Source organism: Bos grunniens, chromosome 11, assembly GCF_055505025.1.
Source record: "Bos grunniens cultivar Pamir isolate PY7600 chromosome 11, Bosgru_T2T1.0, whole genome shotgun sequence".
In the NCBI taxonomy this organism is placed as follows: domain Eukaryota; kingdom Metazoa; phylum Chordata; class Mammalia; order Artiodactyla; family Bovidae; genus Bos; species Bos grunniens.
Window position 1 is genome coordinate 4,322,595 of NC_141175.1, and position 26,267 is coordinate 4,348,861.

The 26,267-nt window shown below is 52.1% G+C and overlaps 1 protein-coding gene and 1 long non-coding RNA gene across 6 annotated transcripts in view; one reads left to right on the forward strand and one right to left on the reverse strand.

Annotated features, from left to right (window-relative positions):
* Positions 1 to 856: 856 nt before the first annotated feature.
* On the reverse strand, positions 857 to 6,112 carry LOC147362346 (uncharacterized). Its single transcript, XR_015135723.1, has 2 exons — positions 5,388 to 6,112; positions 857 to 1,435 (listed from the first exon to the last, which is right to left on the reverse strand). It is a non-coding gene; the product is annotated as an uncharacterized LOC147362346 (long non-coding RNA).
* An 80-nt stretch (positions 6,113 to 6,192) lies between these two features.
* Positions 6,193 to 26,267, forward strand: part of CAMSAP1 (calmodulin regulated spectrin associated protein 1) — a 43,235-nt gene continuing 23,160 nt past the window's right edge. For 2 of the 5 annotated variants that reach the window (XM_086323424.1, XM_086323425.1), the window contains exons 1-4: positions 6,193 to 6,446; positions 6,614 to 6,773; positions 20,860 to 21,122; positions 21,874 to 22,035. In XM_086323424.1, the coding sequence (XP_086179550.1) occupies positions 6,614 to 6,773; positions 20,860 to 21,122; positions 21,874 to 22,035 (585 nt within the window). In that variant the 5' untranslated portion in view covers positions 6,193 to 6,446. Of the gene's footprint in view, positions 6,447 to 6,613; positions 6,774 to 20,859; positions 21,123 to 21,873; positions 22,036 to 26,267 lie in introns of those variants that run through there. The other 3 variants (XM_086323422.1, XM_086323423.1, XM_086323426.1) reach the window with 2 other exon arrangements.

Consider the following 26,267-nt stretch of genomic DNA (forward strand, 5'->3'; position numbering starts at 1 on the left):
TGCCAACAAGAAAAGGGGACACAGAAAAGCTCCCGTGCCCAGGAGCCCCCCAGGGTCCTCTCGGTTGCAGAATCGCTCGCTCTGTGGCCTCTCGAGTCTGGCTTCTCTCACTCAGCATCATGTTTTCCAGGTTCATCCACGTTGCAATGTCTGTCAGAGCCTTTATGGCTGAGGGATATTCCATCCTGTTTACCCACACCCACCCACTGCTCGGGGTCTAAGCTGTTTCCTCCCTTTGGCTACTGGGAATACAGCTTCTCTGAGCAGGTATGTAGGTGATGTGTGGTCTATAGGGCTCTGAGGCTGGGGTGCCTCTCCAGGCTCCCGGCCCCCCTGCCAGCTACAGGTGACCTGCCACTAACCTTTTCTGTACCAAGTACCCAGTGGGTAATCGGAGGGAGCCCATGGGCCCCTTCTCAGATAACCTGCTCCAGCACACACTGTGAGATGAAAACGGAAATCAGCTGTCCTCAAACATGACTATTTAAATGATTTTAAATCATGGTAGAGTCATACGTGTGCTTCTTTATCCACGCCTTAAACAAGCAACTCTGGCCATGGTCCTGTGATCAGTGGTGAGCAGAGGCCGCCCCAGGACATCGGCGGCTGCCTTCTCTGTGTGTTGGCACTTCCAGCTGGCAGTTAGCTTCCAGCTAATGTCCAGGCTTATTTGGGCAGGGCTGGCCTGCCTGTTCTTTGGGGGCTACGGAAGCCTTGTGACGTGTATGAAGCCAGCAGGTAGCTGTCAGGATCCTACACGCTCCACATGGTGCTTGATTCCACGAGACTTCTTCCCTGTTGACATTGTGGGAATCTAACCAAAATCCGTTAGAATTCATGGAATGGAGACTAAAAATAGAGACGGCATTATTTTATTTCGGTAAAGAAGAGGCAGCTGCCAAGTCAATAGAAAGGTTAACTCTGCATTTTCTTCAGACTGGGTTTTCAGGGCTCAGCATAAAGCGGTCACTGCCACCACCCAGCCGTTGTGTCTCAGGTCCTCATTCCAGATGATCAGGTGGCCGCTTGGTTTCCTACTCTGCACTCCGTGTTTCCCCGAGTAAAGCTGACATTTCACGTGGAGTGTGCATGGGGGCGACTTGCGGGGGCGCACCAAGAGAATCAGTGTGAATAAGGAAAAATGCGGGGAGCTTGGGACTTGTGAGGGCCTTGGGGGAGAAGTAGGCAAAGAAACAGAAGCAAGCCGGCGTAACCCACAAGGACGGTCATTTCTGTTTCTGAGGGTGTGGGAGGGCCTTTGGGTCAGCTGGGGTGGTGGGGGAAGAAGCCTCAGGAGCAGAGCTTGGGAGGAGGTAGGTCAGGGCTGCTAGCCCAAGGCACCCGGTGCTGGAGGGAGTTTCCACCTTTCTTTCCGGGCTGGACTCTGAAGGACCAGGTGCCGCCCTGTGTCGTCAAGCTCTGAGCTGGTGGGTCACTGATTAGAGCAGAAAGGAAAACAATAGGAAAAAAAAACAACAAAGCTAGGGGTCAGTTTTTTTGAAAGTAAAATCGACAAGACTTGTGCTAGACTAATCAAGAAAAAGAGAGAACTCAAATCAACAAAGGCATAAGTCAAAGAAGAGACATTACAACAGATACCACAGAAATACAGACTCAGACTACAGTAAACACGCTCCCACAGGCTAAATAGCCTAGAGCTAAAGGAATAAATTTCCAGAAACATACAGCATGCCAAGACTGAATCATGAAGAAAGAGGAAATCTAACTAGACCAATAAGGACCAAAGGGATTGAGTCATCAAAAGTTTCCCAGCAGGACTTCCCCGGTGGTCCAGTGGTTAAGAATCTGCCTGCCAATGCAGGGGACATGGGTTCGATCCCTGGTCCAGGGGGATCCCACACACCTCAGGGCAACTAAGCTTGCATGCCACAACCACGGGGCCTGAGGGCTCTAGAGCTCGAGCTCCACAAGAGAAGCCACCGCAGTGCGGAGCTGGTCACCACAACTGGAGGGCAGCCCAGCTCGCTGCAACTAGAGGAAGCCTTGCAGCAGCCAAGACCCGGCACAGCCGGTAAGTCAGTACACAAAAATTAAAAAATCTCCCAGCAAAGAAAAGCCCAGTCCCTGGTGGTTTCATTGGTGAATTCTACCAAACCTTTAAAGAAGAATCAGTGCCAATCCTTTTCAAATTCCTCCAAAAACTTTTAGAGGGGTGAATTCTCTCATATTCATTTCACAAGGCCAACATTATTATCTTGGTAACAAAGCTGAATAAGGGCACTGCAAGAAAAGAAAACTACAGACTTATATCTGTGAAGAATATGGATATAGAGATTCTCAACAGGGGACTAACAATAGCACATTAAAGGATCATACCCCATAATCAAGTGGGATTCATCCCTGGGATGCAGGATGGTTCAAAATATGTAAATAGAGAAATGTGATAAAACACATTAATAGTAAAAGGTAAAATTACATGAGTATCTCCATACATGCACACAAAAAATGAATTTGACAAAATTCAACATACTTCATGTCAAAGTCTCCACAAATTTGGTATAGAAGGAATTTAAGTTAACATAATACAGGGCATATATGACAACCACAGGTAACGTCATCGTGGCGAAAGGCTGAGAGCTTTCCTGTGGTTTTTTTTAAAGAAATTCCTTATTTTGTTTTGGTGGCTCAGCATGTGGGATCTGTTTCCCAATCAGGGACGGAAGCTGCACAGACCCCCGCAACAGGGGAAGAGCAGAGCGCAACCACGGGGCTGCCACGGCAGCCCTCCTTTTAAGATCGGGAACAAGGGGCTTATCCTCTGCCGCCGCCTCCTCCTGTTGTCATCGATCTTTCCCAGCATCAGGGTCTTCTCTAATGAGTCAGCTCTTTGTATCAAGCGGCCAGAGTATTGGAGCTTCAGCTTCAGCATCAGAAAGGATGAGATGGTTAGATGGCATCACGGACTCTTTGGACATGAATTTGAGCAAACTCCAGGAGACAGTGAAGGACAGGGGAGCCTGATGTGCTGCAGTCCATGGGGATGCAAAGAGTCGGACACGACTTAGCGACATGATCCAGCAATCTCACTTCTGGGCACATATCTGAAGGACATGAGATCACTATCTCAAACAGATACATGCACCCTTCAAGTTCATTGCAGCAGCATTCAAAATATCTAAGACACGAAAACAACCGAAGCATGGGTGGACAGAGGAAATGTAGTACATAACGAAGTGTATGAATATCGCCATAAAAATGAGGAAATCCTGCCATTTATGACAACATGAACTTGTGTTGAGGGTATTATGCTAAAGAAACCTAAGCCAGACAGAGGAACGAGAACTGCATGATCTCACTTATATGTGGAATCTACAAAAATCAAACTCATAGAAACAAAGAGTGTATTGGTGGTTGGCAGAGGCTGGGGAGTGGGGGAAACGGAGAGATTTTGGTCAAAGTATAGAAATGCATAGTTACAAGATGAATACCTCTGGGGTGTGTAATGCACAGCGCGCTGACTAGTTAACATACCTGCAAGTTGCTAGGAGAGCATGTCGTATGTGTTCTCACCACACACACACACGTAACTAGGTGACCGATGAGTGTGTTAGGCAACCTTACTGTGGTCATCATCTCACAGTGTATACCTATACACAGAGCAAATTATCACATTGCACACCTTAAACTTACTCAATATCATGTCATTTATCTCCATAAAACTCCACAAAACGATTTGCTAAACTTGAAAAAAAATTATACACTTTGACCAAGAGGGATTTGAGGCTGGTTCAGTATCCAAAAGTTATTAATGTAAAGAACTACATTAACAGAATAAGTAAAAATACCACACATGATAATCTCCATAGTCACACACACCAAGCATTTGCTGAAATCCAACAACCTTTCAAGAGTAAAACACCCAACAAAACAGGAATAGAAGGGAACTTTCCCAACCTGATAAATACACCCCCCACCCCCTACCGCAGTTGACACCATACATACCCTGTGGTCCACGACTGGACGCTTCTCTCCTAAGAGCAGAACACGTCAAAGATATCTGCTCTGCTACTTTTAAAAAATTTTATTTTTGGGGCTACACCATGTGGCATTTAGGATCATAGTTCCTGACTAGGGATTGAACCCAAGCTCCTTACGTTGGCAGAGTGGAGTCTTAAGCCCTGGACCACCAGACCACCAGGGAAGTCCCTGCTCAGCTAATTCTATTTAATGTTGTGTTGGAGGTTCTGGCCTGGGTGAGAAGAAATGAAAGGCACCCAGACTGAAAAGGAAGAAGTACAACTAACTCTATTCCCAGAGGTCCAGCGTCTCATATATAGAAAATCCTAATGAATCCTCCAAAAGACAGTTATAACTAATAAGATTGCAGGAAATAAAGTCAAGGTCAATGAAAACCCCCAGAGTCACCCTCTATCCCTGCTCTATGAACTCACACCCCAGCCATCAGGGGATGGTCTCCCTGCTTCCTTCCTTGTCCTTCCTACCACCTACTCTTCACCCAGCAACCAGAACGACCCTTCTAAAGGGTCAGTCACATCCTTCCTCCCCATGTTCAAAGTCCCTCCAAAGTCTCCAGGTGGCCCTAGTGGTAAAGAAACTGGCTACCAAGGAACCCTAAGAGACGGTCATGCCCTGGGTCAGGAAGATCCCCTGGAGGAGGGCATGGCAACCCACTTCAGTCTTCTTGCTTGGAGGTTCCTACCCACAGAGGAGCCTGGCGGGCTACAGTCCACGGGGTTGCAGAGTCGGACACGACTGAGCGCTTGGCTTCCCATCTCAGAGAACGGGGTCAAGGTTCTCCCTGTGCAGAATCTGCACCACCCCTCCCCCACACCTCTTTCCTACCAGTGTCCCTGGATCCTGGGTTCAGCCCCTCCCCTTTTCTTCCATACCAGGCACTCCTGTTGCAGGGTCTCTGCACCTGCTGTTCCCTTGCCCAGACCCCAGCTGCCCAGGTACACTCCTGCTTGCCCTTCAGTTCCTGCAGGTCTTTGCCAAATTCCCCCCTACAGCTTACCTCACCTGCCCACCCCCAGATCCGCCTACACTTTCACCTCCTCGCATGCAGGCACATTCTTTCAGCTCCCTGGGGGCTGAGAGAGGGGCAGGGATTTGTGTTTTGTCCCCTGCTGTGAGCCAGAGTGAGGCTTCTGCCTGCACAGGACTGTTTGTGGCTGGGTCCTGGAGCCTGAGTCACTTGACAACCTGGGTCTTCTCTGGCTTAGGACGCTGGGTGGAGTGGAGGTGACCTTCCTCCTGGGCCCCTTAGTCATAGAAAACTGTCTCTCTTCTGCTGTCCTCCAGGCCTTGGGCTCCAGAAGGCTGGTGTTTGGCAGAGAAACCAGGAGCCCTTTCTTAGGGTTTTCTAAAGTGTTAGGTGGTGAGGTCCTTAGCTGAGCATCACTTACACAGGTCTGGCCATGTTATTAGCCCAACACAGGCCCTTTGGTGGTGACTTCGTCAGGACGGAGCCAGCCCCTTTTGGAAGACGTGACTGAGGCTCGTCCCCAAGGCTACACTCGTGGGTGAGGACCGTGCAGTTTGTCTCGGGTGTCCGGATGCCCACTTTCCCCGGACCGGGCCCTGGACTCCACGGCTAGGCCCATACGGGGCTCTCCCAGGCGCGGGTGGTCCAGGCAGGCTCCAGAAGCTGCAGAGGGAGGGGGTTTCCCGGGCTGCCAGGGCCGCGGGATGGGGTTGGGGGGGGGGCGTGTATTCCAGAGGCGGCTCTCTCGGCGTGGGGTCCCCGAGCTCCCAGCACCCTGAGGTAGGAGGCGCCCTCAGGCTCTTTGGGTTATTGACTGGAGATTGGTTCTCTGGGTACCGAGGTCCACTATGGGGGGAAGGCGGCTCCCCGCGCTGCGATACCAGAGTGGGGGGGGAACCCCGGGGCTGCTCTGGGGCGCTGGACCGCAGGCACCGAGCGCTTTCCCAGGTAGCCCTTGGCTCCACAGGAGCTCCGCCCGTCGGGCGGCGGCTGGGGTCCAGCGGTCCGGACGACCCAGCGCCGGGGAAGTGGGAGGCGCGGCCCAGACAAAGAGATGCTGAGGGACCCGCCGAGGCCTGTCGGTCCGCGCGCGCGGGTGCGCGACCCCGCGCCGGCGAGAAAGGGCGGGGCCTCGGTCGGCACCCACTGCGCCTGCGCGGAGGGGCGGGACGCGCGCGGGCCAGCGCCCGCTGCGCCTGCGCAAAGGGGCGGGGAGAGCGCGGGCCGGCGGCCGCGCCCACTGCGCCTGCGCCGGCCTCGGCGGGGTGTGTGTGAGCGGTGTGCGCGCGCTCCCGCCGGTGGGCCGCCTCCTCAGCCGCCGCCGCCGCCGCCGCCCCCGGATCCGCGCACGCGCCCCCCGCCCCGGCCCGAGGCCTCGGCCCGCGCCCCCTGTTTCCCGCCCCGGCCCCGCGGGCCCCGGCTCGGCCGCGCAGCATGCAGCAGCAGCACCCGCGGCGGCGGCGACGGTGGCGGCTCTGAGGTGAGGCGGCGGGGGCGCGGGCCGGGGCGGCGAGCCGGGGGGCGCGGGGCGCGCGGGCGGCCGGTGACCTGCGGCCCCACGCGGGTCCCGGGCGCGGCGAGGGGCGCGGCGCCTTTGTCCCGCGCGGCCCTGCGCGTCCCGCGCTGCAGCGGCCCTTTTGTGTGCAGATGGTGGACGCGGGCGGCTGCCCGGCCGGGGAGGGCTGGAGGAGGATGGAGGCCGCGCCCGACGGCGCCGTGGACATCGTGCCGCTGGACCGCTACGACCCGGCGCGGGCCAAGATCGCCGCCAACCTGCAGTGGATCTGCGCCAAGGCCTACGGCCGAGGTGGGCCGGGCGCGGGGGAGGGGCCGTGCCGGCCTTTGTGCGGTGTCCCCGCGCGCGGGGTTGGGGGCGCCGGTCCCGCAGGTGCGGCGAGGGTCGGCGCGCCCCTGCGCCCCGCGGGCCGAACGCGGTCCTGTGCGGGCGGGAGTCCCGGGCCGAAACCCTTGTGACCCCTGCCCTTCTCCAGTGTGTCCGAATCCCAGGTGTGGGATTCCCTAACGAGCATTCGTTTCGGATGGATCGGGCTTCATCCGAGTTGCTCCCTTCGGTTAATTCCAGTTTTGAAGAACTGGGTAACCTTGTTACTGGTTAGGCCTTAAATATGCTTAGTGGATTTAAGACGCTCCTATTCTTCCAGCTCTCGCGGTTTTACAGGCCCGGGTGATTCTCCTGATTATTGCTTGGCTCGGAAGGCTTTCTTTGATTAATTTCAGGTGCAAAATCGAGAGGGAGTTCTATGTCATCTTTCTTTTCATTTGAAGCATTTTTTTGAAAATTGCCTTTGTTCTGGGGAAAACGGTTCTTGTTTGTGGAGTGAGACAGAATCGGAGAGAGACTCTTTTCAAAAAAAAGAGTCTGGTTGACCGGTTTTGAAAACTTGCTGAACAGGGCGGTTCCTGGTGACAGGATCTCACCGGTTGGAGTGGCCTGTGCTGTGGATGGAGTCGGTCAGGAGCACAGACACGCCCGGCAAGTCCTGGGGATTAAAGGCAGGGCCTTGTTTTAAGTTGGTTTATAGCTACGGAGGGAGCTTCTCTCCCCCCAACCCCCACCCCTTATTTTGTGGTTTTCAGCTTTGCAGTTCTTTTTTATGCTTCCACCCAGCTTTATTCAGTTTCTGTATAGTACTATGTGGAAACGGTGATTTTGAGGAAAATATGGAATTGGTAAAAAGTACGTATGAAGTTTTGGGGACTTCCCTGGCAGTCCAGTGGTTAAGACTCTGTACTTCCAATGTAGGCAGCGTGAGTTCAATTCCTGATTGGGAAACTAAGATCCTGCATGTTTTGGAGCAGCCGGGGGGCGGTGGTGGGGGGAAAGCCTGTATGAAGTTTTAGAATATGGGGTAAGGAATGAGTCATCCTAGAGCGGCTACTCAGGTGTCCAGTTTAAGGAAGAGGACGTGGCTGTTGAACTCTGCAGGGTGGTGGGTTCCCAGTCTGTGGCCTGCCTTTATGCCTGCCTCACGTCTCGCGTTGACCGTTGGTTTGCTTTTCTTTACGTGTACCACGTATTTTTACACCACTGAACTCTTCTGGTTTAGTCCTACGTGTTTCTGCGCCTGTCACAGCGACCGCTTCATCCTCATCAGGTTCTTGGATTCCTCCTCGCGTCCTCCCGCGTCCCCCTCCTCCCGTCCTCCCGCATCCCCCTCCTCGCGTCCTCCCCGCATCCTCCCGCGTCCCCCTCCTCGCTTTTCCAGTGCTGTGTAGTATTTCACAGGAAGCCTGTTCACCGTTGCCGGGCGCTGGCTGGCTGGCTTCCAGTTCTCCTGCGCTTCGGCACAGCGCGTTCTCCGGCGTGGCTCTTGGGGCGCATGTGCAGCGTCACTCCTGTGTGTATTTTTAAGACTTTTGCATATGGAGTGGGACTGAATGCTGTACAGACACGAATGCTTCTAAAAAGCCCTCTCGTTGTTTGCTCTCCAATTTCTTAAGCTTAGTGAATGCATTTTTATCCTGTTGCATTTAGCTTTGGCATCCAGCGTGGGATTTGTCAGCTCTCTGGCAGTAAATATGCATCTCTCTCACTGTCGGGATTGGATTAGTTTGGTTTTATTTCCAGGACCAAATCACCCTTTATTACTCGTTGGTGCTTCAGGTAATTAATTTGAGAGCTGATATGAAAACTGGCTGTAAAATTTTGAGATGACTGGGGGTGTGTATTTATAGAGCAGAGCGTGAGCAGGGGCTGAAGGAGACTGGAGGCCATCTGAGGTTCTGAGGTTCTGAGGCTGGGCTGCATGTTGCCCGTCCACTGCCTTGGTGCGTTCAAACACTAGATTTCGGGAGGTGTGCTTTCCATTCATTTTTGCAGAATGAGGATGCTTTTCCGGTCTCTACCGTGGCATGGGGGGTCACGGCCTGGTGGGAGGTTCCCCGTGACTCAGTGTGGGGTCTTGTCTTTCAGGAGACGGTGTGAGGCGGGGATTTTGGTAGAGGATCGTGTAGGTCTTTCCCCCCAAACTCTCTTCTTCGTCCAAGGGCCTGTTCTTTGTTTAATCTTCTGGATGCCTCCATGCTCCTCTCTAGCTTGATTTTCAGTTAATTAGAAGTGATGGTTTCAGTCTGCATGTTTTACTTGTCAGTCAGCTTTTGAGGGGGATGATGGTGAAAGTGACTTACATCTTTGCTTGTTACACAATTGTTCATTGAGTAGCTACACTGTTTGCATAGGAATGGAAAGCATGTGAACTCTCCAGGGCCACGTGCTCTGAGGCCACCTTGTTGCATGCACACCTTTTGGGACTCGCGTCTCCCCGGGGCCCACCGTCTGCCGTTTGTAGTAGGTGGGGAGGCTCAGGCGAGCTCACCCTTGGCCGGGCCTGGAGGTGGCATATGGTTGTGCAGAAAGGCTTTCTCCGATTTTCCTCATCTGTGCCGCAGCCAAGAACTGTGGGCCAGCTTGTGCTTTTGTTTTTAGATTCTTCTCTTTTTTCTAGGTGTAGCTCTTGTTTTATTGACAGTGTCTTATTGATTTTTTCAGAAATAACATATTGGACATGTTGAAAGTTACTCACTTAGAAGAGTCATTAGAGTAGAACCTGCTCAGCTGGAATGTTTGTGATGTCCTTTTGGGTGAAAGTCTTAGTTGGTCAAGTTTAAAGGGGTGATTTGAAGTTGATTTTACAGTACAGGGTGCTGGACTGGAGCTACTGCATTCCTGGCTTTTGATTTCAGTCCATGACCTTAGGAACCTTAAAGGTATTCAGGCCTGAGTCTCAGGGACAGTGGGGGAGTAACAGCTTCTGTTACCTCCCGAGGACAGTGTTGAGAAAGTAACCCACGGAAAGCACTGGAAGGCACTCTGCTCTTAGCAGATGTGCTGCTCTGTGACTGAGGAGCCCTGGAAACCAAGTTGCAGCTCGCCATGAGCTGGGCTGCCCGGACCTAGAGGCCACCAGGGTCCGCCTTCCCTTTCTGTTGGCAGCCAGGGGATCGGAGGGGCCGCCAGGCTCTCCAGAGCCCACTGCTGGCGAGGGGCTGGCACTCTGTTCTCTCAGCAGTCTCCTCGTTAACTGACTAGGAAACGACGCTGTGGGGTGGGAGAACAGGGCAGCCTTGAGCGGGGTCTTGGGGAGCAGGCCTTGGGTCGAGCCCAAGGCCAGCTCAGGCCTGATGTTAGGAGCCGAAGCCCCTCCCTGTGTGCTCCGGAGGGGGGGGTCACCACTTTCCTTTGTCCGACATCTGGCTGAGAGGGAGCACATGGTCAGCACTCCTCCAGGCCCCAGAGCTGGGGATGAAGTGGCCGCTGCGTCCGTCCCGGGACCGGCTTGGACGCGGCCGCTCGAGTCACCCGGGAGGCCCTCGTTCGTGAGCGTGTTGGCAGGTTTATTGTTGTTGTTGATGAGTTCTTTTGATATGATTTGTTCAGGTGATTGGTTTTTGAGTGTTTCAGGAATATGTTTTAAACGTATTTAGAAAATCAGAGTGTAACTGCTCGCAGTTCGTTGTTCGTTCCTGCTGCTGTACACACGCACGGCCCTTCCCTCGAGGCCCCTCCCTAGGTTTTGTGTTTTCAGTCTTTTTTTTAGCATGGGATTTGGATGCTGCTGAGATGGAGGTGGCAGGGCAGCCTGGCTGCGTCTACTCAGTGGGTGCTGAGTACTAGGGGGTCAGGGCGCTGGCTGACAGTGTGGCCTGGCCTCCCCTCTGCCTGGGCGTGCTGAGAACTGCCCACGTCTGAGCGCAGGGTAGCTGTGGTTGTCCCGTTCAGTGCTGTGTCTGCAGGACAGAGGCTGTGCTCACGGATTTATCAGGTTGCTTAGAGTTGGAAACGCCTTTGAAACAGGTGAGATAGGAAGACTTCTGTCCTGGTGGCTGTACGTGGCTGAATTTTTATTTCTAAAAATAGAACCGTTTGTACATGTTCTCTTTTCTATCCTGATGCCACAAATTAAACACTAACCAAAGAATGTAAATCTGTCTTTAAGTTCAAACTGTCCTGACCCTTTGAATCAAAAGTGTTGGCCACCGTTGTGCTTTACGCTGTTAAGTTTGTGTAAGTGTTCTTACAAAGAGCTCTGCGTATTTCCTTTCTATTCCATGTATCCTCCTGATTGCTCACAGGCGTCCAAGCTGGTTTTCTGGTGGCTGTATCACCGTTTTATGCACCAGTCTCCTTTTTCACTTCCTACATTGAGGAATTTAGACGGCTGTCATTTTTCACCTAACGTGAAGGTGACAGGGATGGAGCCAGGGTCATGTTCATTTAACCAGTAACAATCTCATAGCTATCGCGGGCAGGGTTGCGTTTTGCACTGTAGGGAGTACAAGGGGAGGAGTTATGTGATGTTCTTTCCTTATTTGCTGAAAATTCGCATGAACTGTTGACATATACAAAGGAAAATGAAGTAATGCATGATGAAAAACGGCAGCATGTCCTTAGTACAGGACCTGTCTCAAGGCGAAAGATGGAATTGTCAGGCATTTCCATGGGACCCGAGTGCCTGGGCTGCAGGGCGCCGTGGTCCCTGTGGGGGCTGCTTGGAGTGGGGGTGCTTCGTGGGGAGGTGGCCTTTGAAGGATGGCGGATATTTGGGTAGTCCCCCCACCCAGGTAGTAGAGGGGAGGGCATCTGGCAGGTTCTATGCAGAGGAGGAAGTGTTCAAAGGCCTGAGTCGATTAACCTTATTGTGACAGAGGATTTGTGGACCGAAATAGTAGGTGATTAGCGTGGAAAATAGTGTGGGCCAGACTGTTCGCGGGGTTCCCAGCTGGCTAGGATTTCTTTCCCCATGGGTGCCAGGGAAGATCTTTGCGTAGGGGTGACGGGTTGAGAGCTAGCCTGGCAAGATTCTTCTGACAGGTTGGAGCGGGTAGGGGCTGTATCAGTGCAACGTCCAGGAGCCCTGCTTAGGCCGTTCAGGCTGCTATGACAAGACATAGACTGGGTGGCTTAAGAACAGCAATTTTTTTCTTACGATTCGGGAGTGTGGACGGTCAAGATCAAGGTGCTAGCTGGGTCTCTGGTGAGAACCTGCTTCCTGGTTCGTAGATGCTATCTTCTCGCTGTGCCCTCGTGGCAGAGGGGTGAGGGAGCCTCGCTGGATGGGCTCACACCCCACTTATGGGGCTCCACCCTCATGACTTAATTGCCTCCCCAAAGCCCATCTCCTAACACCTTCGCCTTGGGGCGGTCAGGTTTCGTTACATGAGTTTTGGGGGACACATAACGTGGAGCCCATAGCAGAGCTGATGTCGCTTTGACTTGAAGTACCAAGGCGTTGGCCAGTTTGTCTGCAGTGGGAATTAGGTAGGTTGAGTCAACAGATGCTGAGAGGGCGGAGTCCCCGAGACTGGCTGGCTGATGAGGTGGGGCAGGGTCAGCTGGGCAGCCGCCGGAGTCTGCAGGACCCTTTAGGAGTATTTATAGTTTTCACTGCCTAGAACCTCCCTGCCTTCCTGGCTTTGTTGTCACAGAGAGAGATGATCTTTGAGTTTATTTCTATTTCTGACTTCTCTGCTGTGCCCTCACCTTACCCTCTCTCTGAGACTTCATGCTAACTAGTTCACTTAAGTACCCCTCAGTCACTGTGCTCCAGTTGCTTCAGACTCAGGCAGAATTAAACTTGCATCAGTTCGGCTGAGCCTTGTGTTGTGACGTGTGGGTCCTTGGTGTGCTTCTCAGGGCTCACAGAGGGCCAGCCATGGGCCTTGCCCACACAGACCTGTGATGCGAGACCAGGAGACTGTAGTGCCTAAGAGGAGCCGGTGTGGAAGGGAGGGCAAGCCGGAAGGGAGGGCGAGCAGCTCCCCTGGGGGAATCTGGAATATTCCATTCAAGAAAGTGAAGCTGAGTGTGTGACTCAGGTGGGTGAGAACCAGGCCAGTGGGGCGGGGGCAATGCCACCTCCCCCAGGCTAAGGGAAAGGAATGTGAGTTTAGCGCCTATAAGATTGGAGAGACCGCCTAGGGCCAGATCTTGGAATGCCTGAAATAGCTGATAGCTGTTTTTGTGTATGAGTTGGGAAGCCATTGAAGCTTTCTTAGGAGGGAAGAGATGTACATTAAACCTTGGTTTTTTAGAGAAATCTCTGTGGAGTGGGTTCCGGTTGAGTATACAGTGAAGAATCTTATCTTGGACCTTTGAGAAAACCAATTTCACATCCAGTAAAATGCACCCATTTGTGAGAGTATATAGTCCGATGAGTTGAATGAATGTCTTCACCGCATGCTCAGGGCCACAGGCAGGGTGAGCCATGCTCATCACCCCAGGGCTGCCTTGAGCCCCTGCAGTCAGTTCTTGCCCAGAGCGCCCCTGATCTAGGGGCATCAGGTGTTCTTGGTCTGCCTTCCTTATTCTTCATAATGCTCTAGAGATGCGTCCACGCATAAAGACCTTTTTGGCTTAGTGCTGGGGGTGGTCTTCATTGTTTGGCTCCCCGCATTTTGCGTATTCATTCACTTGTTGACGGACAGACACTTGGATTGTTTCTGGTTCTATCCGCCACGGACAGAGCTGCTGTGAAACTTGCACGAGTGTCCGAGTGTGTGTGGGCGTGTGTCTCCGTCTCTCCTGGTCAGTGCCTGGGCGTGGAGCTTCCGGGTCGTGTGAGTGTGTGTGACCGCTCGGTTGTTTTCCGCAGCGGCCGTGTCGTCTTTTATTTCCACCAGCACAGCGCGGGGTGAGGCTGCGGTTGCTCGGCAGCCTTGCCAGCACCTGGCACTGCCAGTCTTTCTGTGGAGGCTGTCCTGGTGGGGGGGCTGTGACGCCTCACCGCGGTTTCGGTGTGCATTTCCCTGCTGACTAATGATGAGTCTTCTTTTTTTTTAAGTGTGCTTATGGGCCAGTTGAATCTTTTTTCTGTGGAGATGCCTTTTCTGACCTTTGGCGAATTTTTCTTAAAAATGAAAGTTTTATCTTGAGAAAATTGTATACTAACATGTAGCTGTAAGAGATCATACAGAGAGGTCCTGGTCGCCCTTTACCAGATTTCCCCAGTAGTAACTTCTTGCAAAACCATAATATAATGTCACAACTGGGATAGTGAGGTTGTATAATTAGATGCTGAGCATTCTGTTCCCACAAGGACCTCTTCTGTTACTCTTGCCCTATTACAGTCATATCTGCCTCCCTTCCTCACTGCTTGCTTGAGATTTATTTTGCCCTATTTTTTTTTTCTGCTAGTTTCTTGAGGTAAGGACTCAGACTGTTGATTTGAGATCTGTCCACTTTTCTAGCGTAAGCATTTAGTGCTATGAATTTTCCACACGGCACTGCCTTGGCTGCATCCCACATATGTTGATATGTTATATTTTCATTCAGTTCTATGTATTTCTCTTTATTTCTTTTGATACTGCCTATTTGATTCATGAATTATTTAGAAGTGTGATTTCCAGTTGTTGAAATTTCCAGTTGTTGAAATTGTTACTGTTTCTAGTCTGATTCCATGTGGTAAGATAGCGTACTCTGTGATTGCCATTCTTTTAAACTTGTTAAGATTTGTTTTATGGCCCAGGCTAAAGAATTGATGCTTTTGAACTGTGGTGTTGGAGAAGACTCTTGTGAGTCCCTTGGACTGCAAGGAGATCCAACCAGTCAATCCTAAAGGAAGTCAGTCCTAAATATTCTCTGGAAGGACTGATGCTGAAGCTCCAATGCTTTGGCCACCTGATGCATAGAACTGACTCATTGGAAAAGACCCTGATCTTGGGAAAGATTGAAGGTGGGAGGAGAAGGGCCAACAGAGGATGAGATGGTTGGATGGCATCACCGACTCGATGGACATGAGTTTGAGGAAGCTCCGAGAGTTGCTGATGGACAGGGAAGCGTGGCGTGCTGCAGTCCATGCATGGGGTCACAAAGAGTCAGACCCGACTGAGCAACTGAACTGACCTGAAGGTCTGTTTTGGTGAGTGTTCTGTGAGCATCTGAAGGAGTGTGTTTTCTGTTGTTGGGTGGCGTGTTCTTCGCGGGTCAGTTAGATTCTGCCTGTGGTTTGTGTTGTTCAGATCTCTTTCCGTGTTGATTTTATGTCTAGTGGTTCTGTCAGTTCAGGCGGGGATGTTGAAGTAAGTCCCTAACTGTGGCTGACGGCTCTGTCGTGTTTTTTAATACCAGCTCTTAGGCTCTGTAGCCTGGTGGATCCACGTTTAGGGTTGTAAAGTCTTCTTGGTGGGTTGACCCTTTATTGTTACGTGATGTCCCACTTTACATAACAGGCTCAGGGGTCTCCCCTGGTGACTCAGTCGTTATTAAAGAATCCGCCTACAATGCAGGAGGCCTGACTCAGTCCCTGGGTCAGCAAGATCCCCTGGAGAAGGAAATGGCAGCCCATTCCAGTATTCTTGCCTGGAGAATCCCATGGACAGAGGAGCCTGGTGGACTGCAGACCAGAGGGTCACAAAGAGTTAGACACGACTGAAGCAACTTGGCATACATAATGTTCCACTTTATTTCTAGTAATTTTCTTCCTATTTAGTACTTTATCAAATGTTAATATAGCTCTTCCTGCTTTGTTTTTTTAAACAATATTTGCCTATATAGCCTTTTCTGTCCCTTTACTTTCAACCTACTTATATTGTTGAATTCGAAGTAATTTTCTTGTAAATGACCTATAATTGTATCTATTTTTTAATCCACTCTGCCAATCTCTGTCTTTCAGTGTACTTAGAATATTCACTTTTAGTGTAATTGTTGCTATCTTAAGTCTGAGATCTTATTTATTTGTTTTCTGTTGTTCCTGGTTTTGTTTGTGTGTTGGTTTTGTTTTTTGGACCTTGTTATGGGGTACTTGACTATTTTTTGGGATTCCATCTTGATATATTCCGTCTTGTCATTTTGGGGTGTATCTGTGTAGCTATCTCAGTGGTTTCTTTGGGTATTACAGTATGCATATGTGACTTCCAACAGTTGACAGGTATTATTTTACCATTTTGAACGAGGTGTGGAAACCTTTTTTCCATTTCGGTTCCTTTGCTCTCCCCACTTTTAAAAGTATTTAAAAGTCGTCATCGTCTCGAGTCCCTAAAGGTGTGGACTTTGTCTCATGGGGTGTGATTTAGGAAACTCACAGGGAGAAGGGTAGTCTACTTACTCATATTACCTGCTTCTTCCTGGTTCTCCAGGGTTCATTTTTTTTTTTTAAATCATGTTCTTTCTATTTGGAGGATTTTCTTTAGCCAATCTTTCAAGGTTTGCTAGAGATTCCTCCCCCCTTCCCCCCCCACCCCCAATTTTCTTTTGCCCGAGAACGTCTCTAGTTCTTCAGTTCCTTGGGGATGGCCTTACCAGATCTGGACGTTCTTTTCCTCAAGCACGTGTATGCTGTGCCACTTCCTGCGCCTCCTTGGCTCAGAGGGGAAACACACTGCTCACTGAGTTGTATTCTCTTTCTTTCCAGCTGCTCCAAAATACTTTTTCTTGAGTTTTCATAAGTTTGGTTATGCAGTGTCTTGGCGTGGATTTCTTTGGGTTTATTCTATTTGGAGTTCCTTCAGTTTCTTGAATCTGAGTGGATGTCTTTTGCCGTATTTGGGAAGTTTCCACTGTTGTTTCCTTACCTTCTGTTTTAGCCCTGCTCACGTTCGTTGCAGAGACTCCAGCAATACAAATACTGGGTCTCTTGTTATTCTTCTCAGGTCCCTGAGACTCAACTCATTTTGTTTTTTGAGTGTATTTTCTCTGTGATTCCATGCTCTGTTATCACCACTTAAACTATTGAGGCTGTTTGTGCTGTGCTTAGTCGCCCAGTCGTGTCTGACTCCGTGACCTCATGGACTGTAGCCCACCAGGCTCCTCTGACCATGGGATTCTCCAGGCAAGAGTACTGGAGTGGGTTGCTGTGCCCTCCTCCAGGAGGTCTTCCCGACCCAGAGATCTAACCCAGGTCTCCCGCATTGCAGGCAGATTCTTTAACATCTGAGCCACCAGGGGAGCCCGGAGACTATTTAGTAAGTTCTAAAATGTTACTCTATTTTTCAGTTCATTATCTGATTCTTTTTATAACTCCTATGTTGAATTTTTTTCAATTTTCGTTTGTTTCAGGAGAACTTGTGATTGCTTGTAGTCTTTTTCCCGATGGTTGTTGTAAAGTCCTTGGTCAGATAACTCCAACATCAGACTCATCTTGGTGTTGGTGTCAGTTGATTCTCTTTTTCTCATTAAAGATTTTCTTGGTTCTGGGTGTGATAGGCGATCTTTGATTGTTTCCTGGTCATTTTGGCTGTTACGTTAGGTGACTCTAGGTGTTACTGAGGTTTTTTTTTTTATCATAGTAGGCAGTCTCCCTGCGTAGGCTCCGCACGCAGGTCCCGGGCCGCCATGTGGACTGCGGTTCCAGCGGCAGTGCACTGCTCAGGGCCTTTGCAGTGCCGTTTCGTGGTGTGTCTGGGGTTCCACTGCCCCTGCTGGTGCTGCTTTCAGAGGCGGAGGGTGGCCCCTGGGGCTGACTGCCATGTGCCTCTGGGCGAGGCGGGATTCTCTTCCCCCAGGATGAGGAGTGTCCAGGCTGGACTCCCTCCGCTGGACTCCCCTTGTGCAGGCTGATGAGGGGGTGTCTCCTGCCTGGTGGGGAAGGAGAGGCGCTTCCAGGTTGGGTTCCTGGTGGAGGTGGGTGTTCAGGCTGCTTCCTGCCCCTTGCTGGTTCTGCCGGGATGGCCCGGGCCAGTGGGTGGGACTCCCCTCACCTCCCCTGTGCAACAGGAATGAGCCTGCTTACCTTACCTTCTGTTTCCAGGCTGGGGGTCAGGAAGTACCAGGCCTGGGTCACCTTTGCTGGGTGGGAGGTGGGAAGACACCCTGTTGCTGTGCTCTTCCCGTCTGGGGTCGTCTTCCACCTTCCCCAGTTCTCTGTGGGTTCTCCTGTGAGTTACGCCAGGGTTTGTGGTTGTGCTCAGTGGAGAGGAGCAGGGAGAGACTGGTCCATGCCATCTTGTCCTGACCAGAGGGCCCCTTCTGGCGCTTTACAAGATCCTCCTCTGTCTTTGGGTTTTACCCGTGTTACAGGGAGGTTCTTTGGTCTGTCGATTTCTTTCTTCTTCTTTTAACCCCTGCTGGGGAGCATGGATTCACAGTGTTGGGACTTCCTGCCGGCTCTGCTGGAGCCTGTCTCTCCCTTTGCTTCCGCTCCCATCTTGCCTGGCGCTGGCAGTGCCTGTCTCTCCCCTTGTCCGCTGTGTTTTCTCTCCCCTGTGTGCAGTGTGCTGTCAGCACCGGTGTGTCCGTGAAGTCACTGTGTATTTCTGTTCTGGGATTTCTCCTTGGTTCTTTTTCTAATCTGCCAAGTTCTTTTCTCTCTCTCTCTCTCTCTCTTTAAGAATAATTTCCACTTTTCTGCCAGAATTCTTAATTTTATCCTGTTTCCTTTCATTAAGTGTAGCCATCGAAGGTCTGGCTGATACCTCCAGTTAGGGGTCCCCTGGGCCCGTTACTTCTCTGGCTTTCAGCAGTTTGATTAGGAAGTGTGTGGGCCTGGTTTTCTTCGAGTTGGTTCTGTTTGGGTTTGCTGGGGTTCTGGGCACCATTCATTCTCATATTTTTCCTGCCCCAGGCTCCCCTCAGTGGGAGCAGTCACGGGGCCTCTGCTTTTCATTCCATTGTCCCTCTGTCTGCAGATGGATTATTTCTGTTGATCTGTCTTCAGGTTCACTGATTGTTTTCTCTGTTTTGTTTGTATTTTTAAAATTTCAGTTAATTTTTAATTTTTTTTATACAATTTTTAAAGGTTACTTTCCATTTATAGTTATTACAAAACACTGCCACCTTCCCAGGGCTGTGCAGGCTGCCCTGGAGCCGCTTTGTTCCCAGTGTTTCTGTTTGTAGCCCCGCTCCCCCGCCTTCATGCTGCCCACCGCCCCTCCGCCCCCGCTGGTAACCACTGGTTTCTTCTCCATATCTGTGCGTTTGCATTTGCTTTGTTCATCTTTTTGAATCTGTCATTGAACTTCCTGTTGATAACTAGATTCTGCAGTTCTGAAGGTTTTTTGTTTTTTTTTTAAGCTTTTAAAAATTTATTTGTGTATTTATTCATGGCTGTGCTGGGTCTCTTGCTGTGCTCGGGTTTTGTCTCGTTGCGGCAGTGGGGGCTCCTCTTGGTTGCGGGGTGTGGGCTCCGGAGCACGTGGGCTCGTGCGGTTGTGACACACGGGTGTAGCTGCCCCACAGCCTGTGCTGTCTTCCCGGGCCCGGGATCCAGCTCTCGTCCCCTGCATTGGCAGGTGGATTCTTCACCACAGGACCACCAGGGAAATCCTGAAGGTGTTTTTTTTTAATAAGTTTTATTTCTCTGTTAATACCTTCTGTTCTTTCCATCTGTTTCAGGAGGGCTTCATGGAGCCTTGTGTAATAGGTGCTGTGAAGTCTCTGCTGATTCTCTCATCTGGGTCGTCTCAGAGTTGGTGTGTGTTGACCGTCTTCCCCCCTGAGAATCGATCACATTTTCCTGTCTGTATATGTTGAGTAAATAATGGATTGGGTCCTGGACATTTTGAACAGCATGAGGCTGTTTTCTGGGTCCCGCTAAAATCCCCTGGAGGATGTTGGTGTATCTGGTGGTTTGTTTAGCAGCCGGGTCGCAGTAAACCGCACTGGGCTCCAGAACAGACGCCTATTTGCCATTTGTAGGCCGTGGGTTCCGAGGTCAGTTCGGTTCTTCGGGTCTGTCCTGCTCGCACTTGGCGCAGGAGGGGCTCACCTGTGAACGAGGGTCCCCTTTGAGGCTCCCTCCTGTCCTGGGTTCTGCACTCGTTCTGGCGTCCCCTCAGCCGGCAGGCCAGGGCCCCGCTCCCGAGCTGCCCGCGCCTGCACGTGGGGAGCTGGTTCTGTCCATGGGCCTTGCCTGGTGGAGTGGGGACGGGCACTGGGAGCGGCCCCACTTTCTTTCTCTTCCAGCTGGCATCTCCAGCGAAGGGTGGGGTGCACAGGGGTCCAGAATGAGCACCTCTGAGTGCTTGTTTCCACGCCCAGCGTGAAGGAGCGAGTGAGCTCTCGAGGGAGACTGTCAGCCACCTGCAGAACCTCTGATGCAGCAGTTCTCGGCGGAACAGACGCTGGTGCTGGCAGGGCCTTCCAGTCTGCTTGGTCTGGGGTGGGCTGGGCAGCACGGTGTGTTTAGGGCTCTCTGTCCTGCCGTGTCATGGAGGCCCGTAGCCTGCGTTTTCCTTCACCTGGGGGGGGCGCCTCCTGGGGGCCTCTGCCCCTGCGTGCTCCAGGTCTCCACCATCCTGCCCCAGGCTAGCGAGGAGGCCTCGGTTGGCAGGATGGGGCAGAGCGTGGCACACAGCAACAGGAAGATATTTCCTTGACTGTCTTTTTAGCCTGATTGATATTAAGATTGATAACCAATACTTGTGTGAATTTTGTAGAGCTCCAGCCTCTGCTCTCAGCGCCGTGACTTACTCGCGGGTTGTGATTTAATCCTCACCCGACCGTGGGAGATTGGCCTTCATAGCGTCCGGGATTTGCCCTTGAGTGCCCTTGAGGCAAGGCTGACCGGCCGTGAGAGGTGCGCCCGGCCAAGGCCAGGCCGCCACGCTCGGGCCCTGCTCTCGGCCCACACACGGTCCTGCTTGCACGAGGCCTCAAGCTCTGATCTTCTGAGTTGAGCTGTGGCCCCGTGTTAACTACAGGCTTGTCCAAATTCTCTCCTCTGTGGCCTTTCCCGTGGCCGCTCCAGAGTCCTGAGCCTGGATCGCTGTGGTGTGGCAGACCCATGTCTGCCCTGGCTCCCGACACTCCTGGTGAATCAAGGGCAAGGTCTCTGCAGACCTTGCCTTGCAGACAGCCGTCCCCACACCCACGTCCCCAACTCGACATCCTCTGGCTACCATCCCACCAGCAGCTCCAGGAGGCGGGAAGCGACTGTGGGCGGCCGGTGCGGCTGCATTTGGGGGTAACACCCACACGCGGGGGTCTCCTGTCGCTGCAGATGACATCCCCGAGGACCTCAGGGACCCCTTCTACATCGACCAGTACGAGCAGGAGCACATCAAGCCTCCGGTCATCAAGCTCCTGCTGTCCAGCGAGCTGTACTGCCGCGTGTGCAGCCTCATCCTCAAAGGGGACCAGGTGGCCTCCCTGCAGGGACACCAGTCTGTCATCCAGGCCCTGTCCCGGAAAGGGATTTACGTGATGGAGAGCGATGACACCCCTGTGACGGAGCCCGACCTCAGCCACGCGCCCATCAAGATGGTGAGTGGCCTGGGCGGTGGGGGGCAGCTGGGGGGCGGCCGCTGTGTCCCTGCAGCGCAGCGGAGTTGCCCCGAAAGTTTGGGCCTGAGACCGCCTTCTCTCGGTGGGATGTGGCTGGGCTGGAACGGGGTGGGGGCGGCTTCCCCCAGTGTGTCCCCAGGGCAGTGCTGCCCCACCCTGGCTGTGGTAAACCGAGTTGCATTCAGAGGTGGCGACATGGAGTTGTGGAGCCCGCTCTGAGATTGTTTCACGTCTAACTTCTAAGAATTTTCGTGCCAGAATAAACAGACGCGCCTCTCCCCCCGAGTGTCCCCCTCCCCATCCTTCTCCGCAGCCGCTCACCAGCCTGGCGTTTCCGGGCCAGGCTGCTCCAGGTCGAAGCCACCTCCTGGTGTCTCCCACGTGGCTTTAGCTTAGCCTGTTCTTGGGTGTTTTGCATCCTCTGGTTTTTGGCCTGGCTGGGTGTGTTTCAGGTTGGGAGGATGTTACGGGTTCCGGGAAGAAAGGGCTTCAAGGTGTGAGTTCAGCATGCAGACCCCGGACTGTCTGGGACCAGTGGTGGTCACGTGGCCTCGGGCCTGTCTCGTGTCTTCTCCCATGGCTGAGCTCTCACAGGGTCCTCGGAGAGGAGGGCGGGGGGCCAAGCTGACCTGACCCCGAGGAGGGCTCCTGTGTGGGTGTAGGGAGGGTCTCCGCCTGACCCTGGGCTGTGGGGCAGGGGAGGGTGACCGACTGCTGCTTCTGCCCACAGAGCGCCCACATGGCGATGGTGGACGCCCTCATGATGGCCTACACTGTGGAGATGATCAGCATTGAGAAGGTGGTGGCCAGCGTCAAGCGTTTCTCCACCTTCAGCGCCTCCAAAGAGCTCCCATATGACCTTGAGGATGCCATGGTCTTCTGGGTCAACAAGGTGAGCACGGGGGCCCTGCCGGAGGTGGGCGAGCGGCCTGAAGCTCCAGGGGTGCCCCGTGGGTGTGGGTCCTTTCTCCCCGAGAGCATCACTTTCCTGTGTGTCCTGCTGAGACGCGACCCAGCCGGAGGCCCAGGAGACTGTCTGCTGTGGTTCAGACGGACCGGCCCCTCCTGCGTGTGCAGACGGAAGGGCGAGGGGCTGCGGAGTGCCGTGTTGTGTTGGTGCTCCCGCTTCGTAAATTCTTGTTGTTTTTATCTCAGGCACCCAGTGTGCGTTCATGGAGATCTCAGTTTTAGAAGGTGTTTTGATGAAGAGGAAAGCGTATCTTCTTGAATGCTGTTTTCTCCTTTGACATTTAGACGCTCACAGTGTGACCGTCTGTACGATCCATGTGAAGAGTGTTTGTTTTCCGGGGTGTGTGGTGAGGGGATTCCACTGGAGTCTGTGGTTATTAAGCCCCTCCCTGCAGACAGGTACTGCGTGCGGGACACTGCGCTCACAGAGCAGAGGGGCAGAAGCCGGCCCTCGCGGGGTGGTGCTCCGTGCCCGGAGCTTGTGCATTCCTCACTGTACAGCTCGCACACGCGTCCTCTGTCGTGTAGGGCTTTATCCAGGGTCAGCCGAGGAGCAGGGCAGAGCCTGGCGGGGCCTGCGTGTCTCGGGGATGACGTTCTGCCAGGATGTCTGCTGAGACAGTCACCCTGCTCTTGGTTCCCCCTCCTCCGCCCCGTGCAGGGCGGGGCCCCGGGGGCGAGGGACGCCGGTAAGGTGGGGGCTCTCGGGCTCACTGTGGACTTCCGGGCGTGGTCGGGATGTGGCGCCTGGCCAGTGCCTGTGAGATTGTCTCACGGCGGCGGCAGCCTGTCTTATGCACCCTCCAGCTTTGTGGGGGTGCAGGTGGGAAGCGCCCTGCGGGAATCTGGAGGCAAAGCGGGGCCTGGCCGGGTGTAGGACGAGGGGCCCAGCGTCTACGCTCTGCATGTCCGTGGTGGCGTCAGTCTTTCCGTTCAGCCATGAGTGGCTGTGTAGAGATATCTCGTGGTGTTAGTTGGCATTTCCCTAACAACTAAAGGTGTTTTTGTGTATTTTGTTAGGTGTCCGTTCGGATAGTTGGCCCAGGTTTAATGAGGTGGTTTGTCTTAATGAGTTTCGAGAGTATTTTATGTATATAAAGATCTAGAGATCCAGTACTTTCTTCGGTGTATCTTCTTGTGTTTTTATTGTTTCAGCATCAGGATGATGGCCAGTGTCAAAAAAATGAGTTGGGACGTATTCCCTCCTTTATTTTGTGAAACAGTTTTTGTACAATTAGTATTATTTTGTCCTGAAGTCTTTAATGGATTCTTTGCTGAAGCCATCTGGGCTTGGAGTTTTCTGTGGGAAGATTTTAATTATGAATTTAACTTTTCAGTGTACATGTAAGGTATTTAGGATTTCTGTTTAATTTCATGTCAGTTTTGGCAACTTGTGACTTCCAGGGAATTTGTTAATTTTATTTAAATTTTGACTCTATCGTCACGTCCCTATTTCCTCGTTGTCCTCTGGTGTATGTGTGGTCTAGTGATGTCCCCTCGTTTCCCGCTCTTAGTAATTTCTGTCCTTTTTTCTTCCCTTTGTTGGTCTAGTTTGTCAGCTTTATTAATGTTCTAAAAACCTGCTTTTGGTTTTTATTAATTTCTCCAGTTATTTTCTATGTAACGTCTCTTCTTGCTTTTATTGTTTTTCCATTTATTTTGAGTTTAACTTTCTCTCCTTTCTGGGTAAAGGAGGAGATTAGTTTCCACACCTGTTCACTTTGGTGTGAACGTTTAACGTTAATAGCTGCTCTCTGAGTCGTCCTTCAGCTGCACTGTGCGCATGTGTTACGTGCTGTGGTCTTCCTTCCCTTTAAGATACTTCACTTCACTTGTGGATCCGTTTATCCGTGGGCTGTCTGGAAGCTTGTGGCTCAGTCCCCGTGTGTGGTGGGGTGGCTCTGGGTACTTTTCGGGGTGTTGGCTTCTCATTCCGGCGTGGTCAGCGCGCGCTCTGTGACTGCCGTCCTTCTGGGCTCACTGAGGCTTGTTCTGGGTCCACGTGTGGTCTTGCCGGTGTCGCCCGTGCGCTCTCCTGTCAGCCCGGCGTGCCGCACGTGTGGGTTCAGGGTGCTGTGGGTGGGGCACATCTCCGGGGGCCTCACGCCCCGTCAGGCAGCTGCCAGAGGGCGCTGGCGTCTCCAGGCCTGACTGCGTCTGCTCTGCCTGCTGGGCGTGTTGTCCTCGCTCTGTGTGTTTTTGCGTGTTGCTACGTCGTGTGCTGTTAGGATCGTTCTGTTCTCTTGTGTTCGCAAAGTGTCCCTTTATCACAGGTGGCGGCCCTTGCCTCCAGCCTTCTCACGACCAGCAGCACATCTCTCCCCTTCCTCTTATTATTATTTTAAATTTACTTGTTCTCGGTTGCGCTGAGTCTTCACTGCTGCGCCTGGGCTTCCCTCCTTGAGGCGAGTGGGGCTGCTCTTGTTGGAGACCACAGGCTTTGGGCCCCTGGGCTTCGGTGGTTGCAGCTCGCGGGCCTACTTGCCCCTCGGCACGTGGAACCTTCCCGGACCCAGGGCTGAGCCCGTGTCCTCTATGTTGGCAAGCGGATTCTTCACCACTGGACCTCCAGGGATCCCCGCTCCTGTTATGTTTAATCTCTCCTTGTCTTTCTGTTTAAAGTGGGTTTCTTACAGATCTCTTCTAGGCAATTGGAGTTTTAGATGAACTGCATTTAACCCGATGCTGGAGATGTCTGGGTTTGCATTTCATTTGCTGCAACATGTTGGTTTTATTGATGTACGTGAAGAAAATCTGATTTTCCATGGATGCATAGTTGAAGAGGAGAGAGTGTTTTCACAATCTTTCCAGATAATCATACACATCACTTTTTGATTCTACCCCAAAACCTGACTAGTTTCTCGAAGGTTAACCGAAATGTGGAATTCGAAACCATTACTAATGAACGTTTTTCTTTAAAGTTGAGATATAATTCCCATGCTGTAGAATTCTCCGTTTTAAGGTGCATCTTTCCGTGGGGTTTTAAGGTCCCACCAGGCTGTGCGGCTGCCACCACCGACTCCAGACACTGCGTCACGCCGGTCGTGTCGGCAGTCGTACCTGCCGCCCCGTCCCCAGCCCCCGCCAGCCCCTCCTCTGCTTGGTGTCTGTGTGGATTTGCCTGTTGCAAACATTTCATTTAAATGAAGCCTACAGCGTGAGGCCCCTCGTGTCTGACTCTCCATTTGCCACGGCGTTTGCACGGCGCACGCTTGCTGTGGCACTTACAGTACCCGCTTCTTTCTGTAGTCGTGTAATGCCGCGCTGTTCAGCCGTCCCAAGTTTTGTTTAGCCATTCTTCAGCCGACGGACATTTGCGTTTTCCACTTTCTGGCTGTTGTAAATTCTGCTGTAAACGTTCTTGTATGAATGTGTGTGTGGCTGTCTTCGTCTTTCTTTGGCTTGTATCTCGGGGTGGAATTGCCGGGTTGCACAGGGCCCTGTGAAGAACTGGCAGGCTGGCCACAGCAGGCGCACCGTTTGCCTTTCCCTGAGCACCTGAGGTTTCTAGCTTCCCATGTTCTTGCTAATATGCACTTCCTGCTTCTTTGTTTCCAGCCGTTCTGGAGGGTGTGAGGTGGTGTCTCACTGTAGTTGAAATTCATTTCTCTGATGAAGGGCGTCCTTATAGCTCAGTTGGTAAAGAATCTGCCTTCAGTGCAGGAGACTCAGGTTCAATCCTGGGTTGGGAAGATCCCTGCAGAAGGGAACGGCTACCCACTCCAGGAGCGACTTTCACTTTCCCTGATGGTGGTGATGGGGACCTCTTTTCATGTGTTTATTGGCTGTTTGTAGGTCTGTTTTGGAGAAATGTCTATACGGATCTTTTACTCATTTTAAAACCTGACTGTCTTGGTATTGTCGCAAGGTTTTTTTTATATAATCTAGGTACTAGCCCAGTGAACCTTGTTTTTTTGAAAACCATTGTGGTAGATGACGTTTGAGAGGTCTTGCTCTTTTCTTTTCTACTTATGTTTAATTGAAAGACAATTGCTTTACACTATGGTTTTGGTCTCTGCCGTGCCATCCGTGTGACTCAGCCACAGCTATACATATGTCTCCTCCCTCCCACCTCCCAGCCCGTCCCATCCCTCTAGGTTGTCTCCAAGCACTGGTTTGAGTTCCCCGAGTAGCCCAGTGAACTTTCTGTACTCT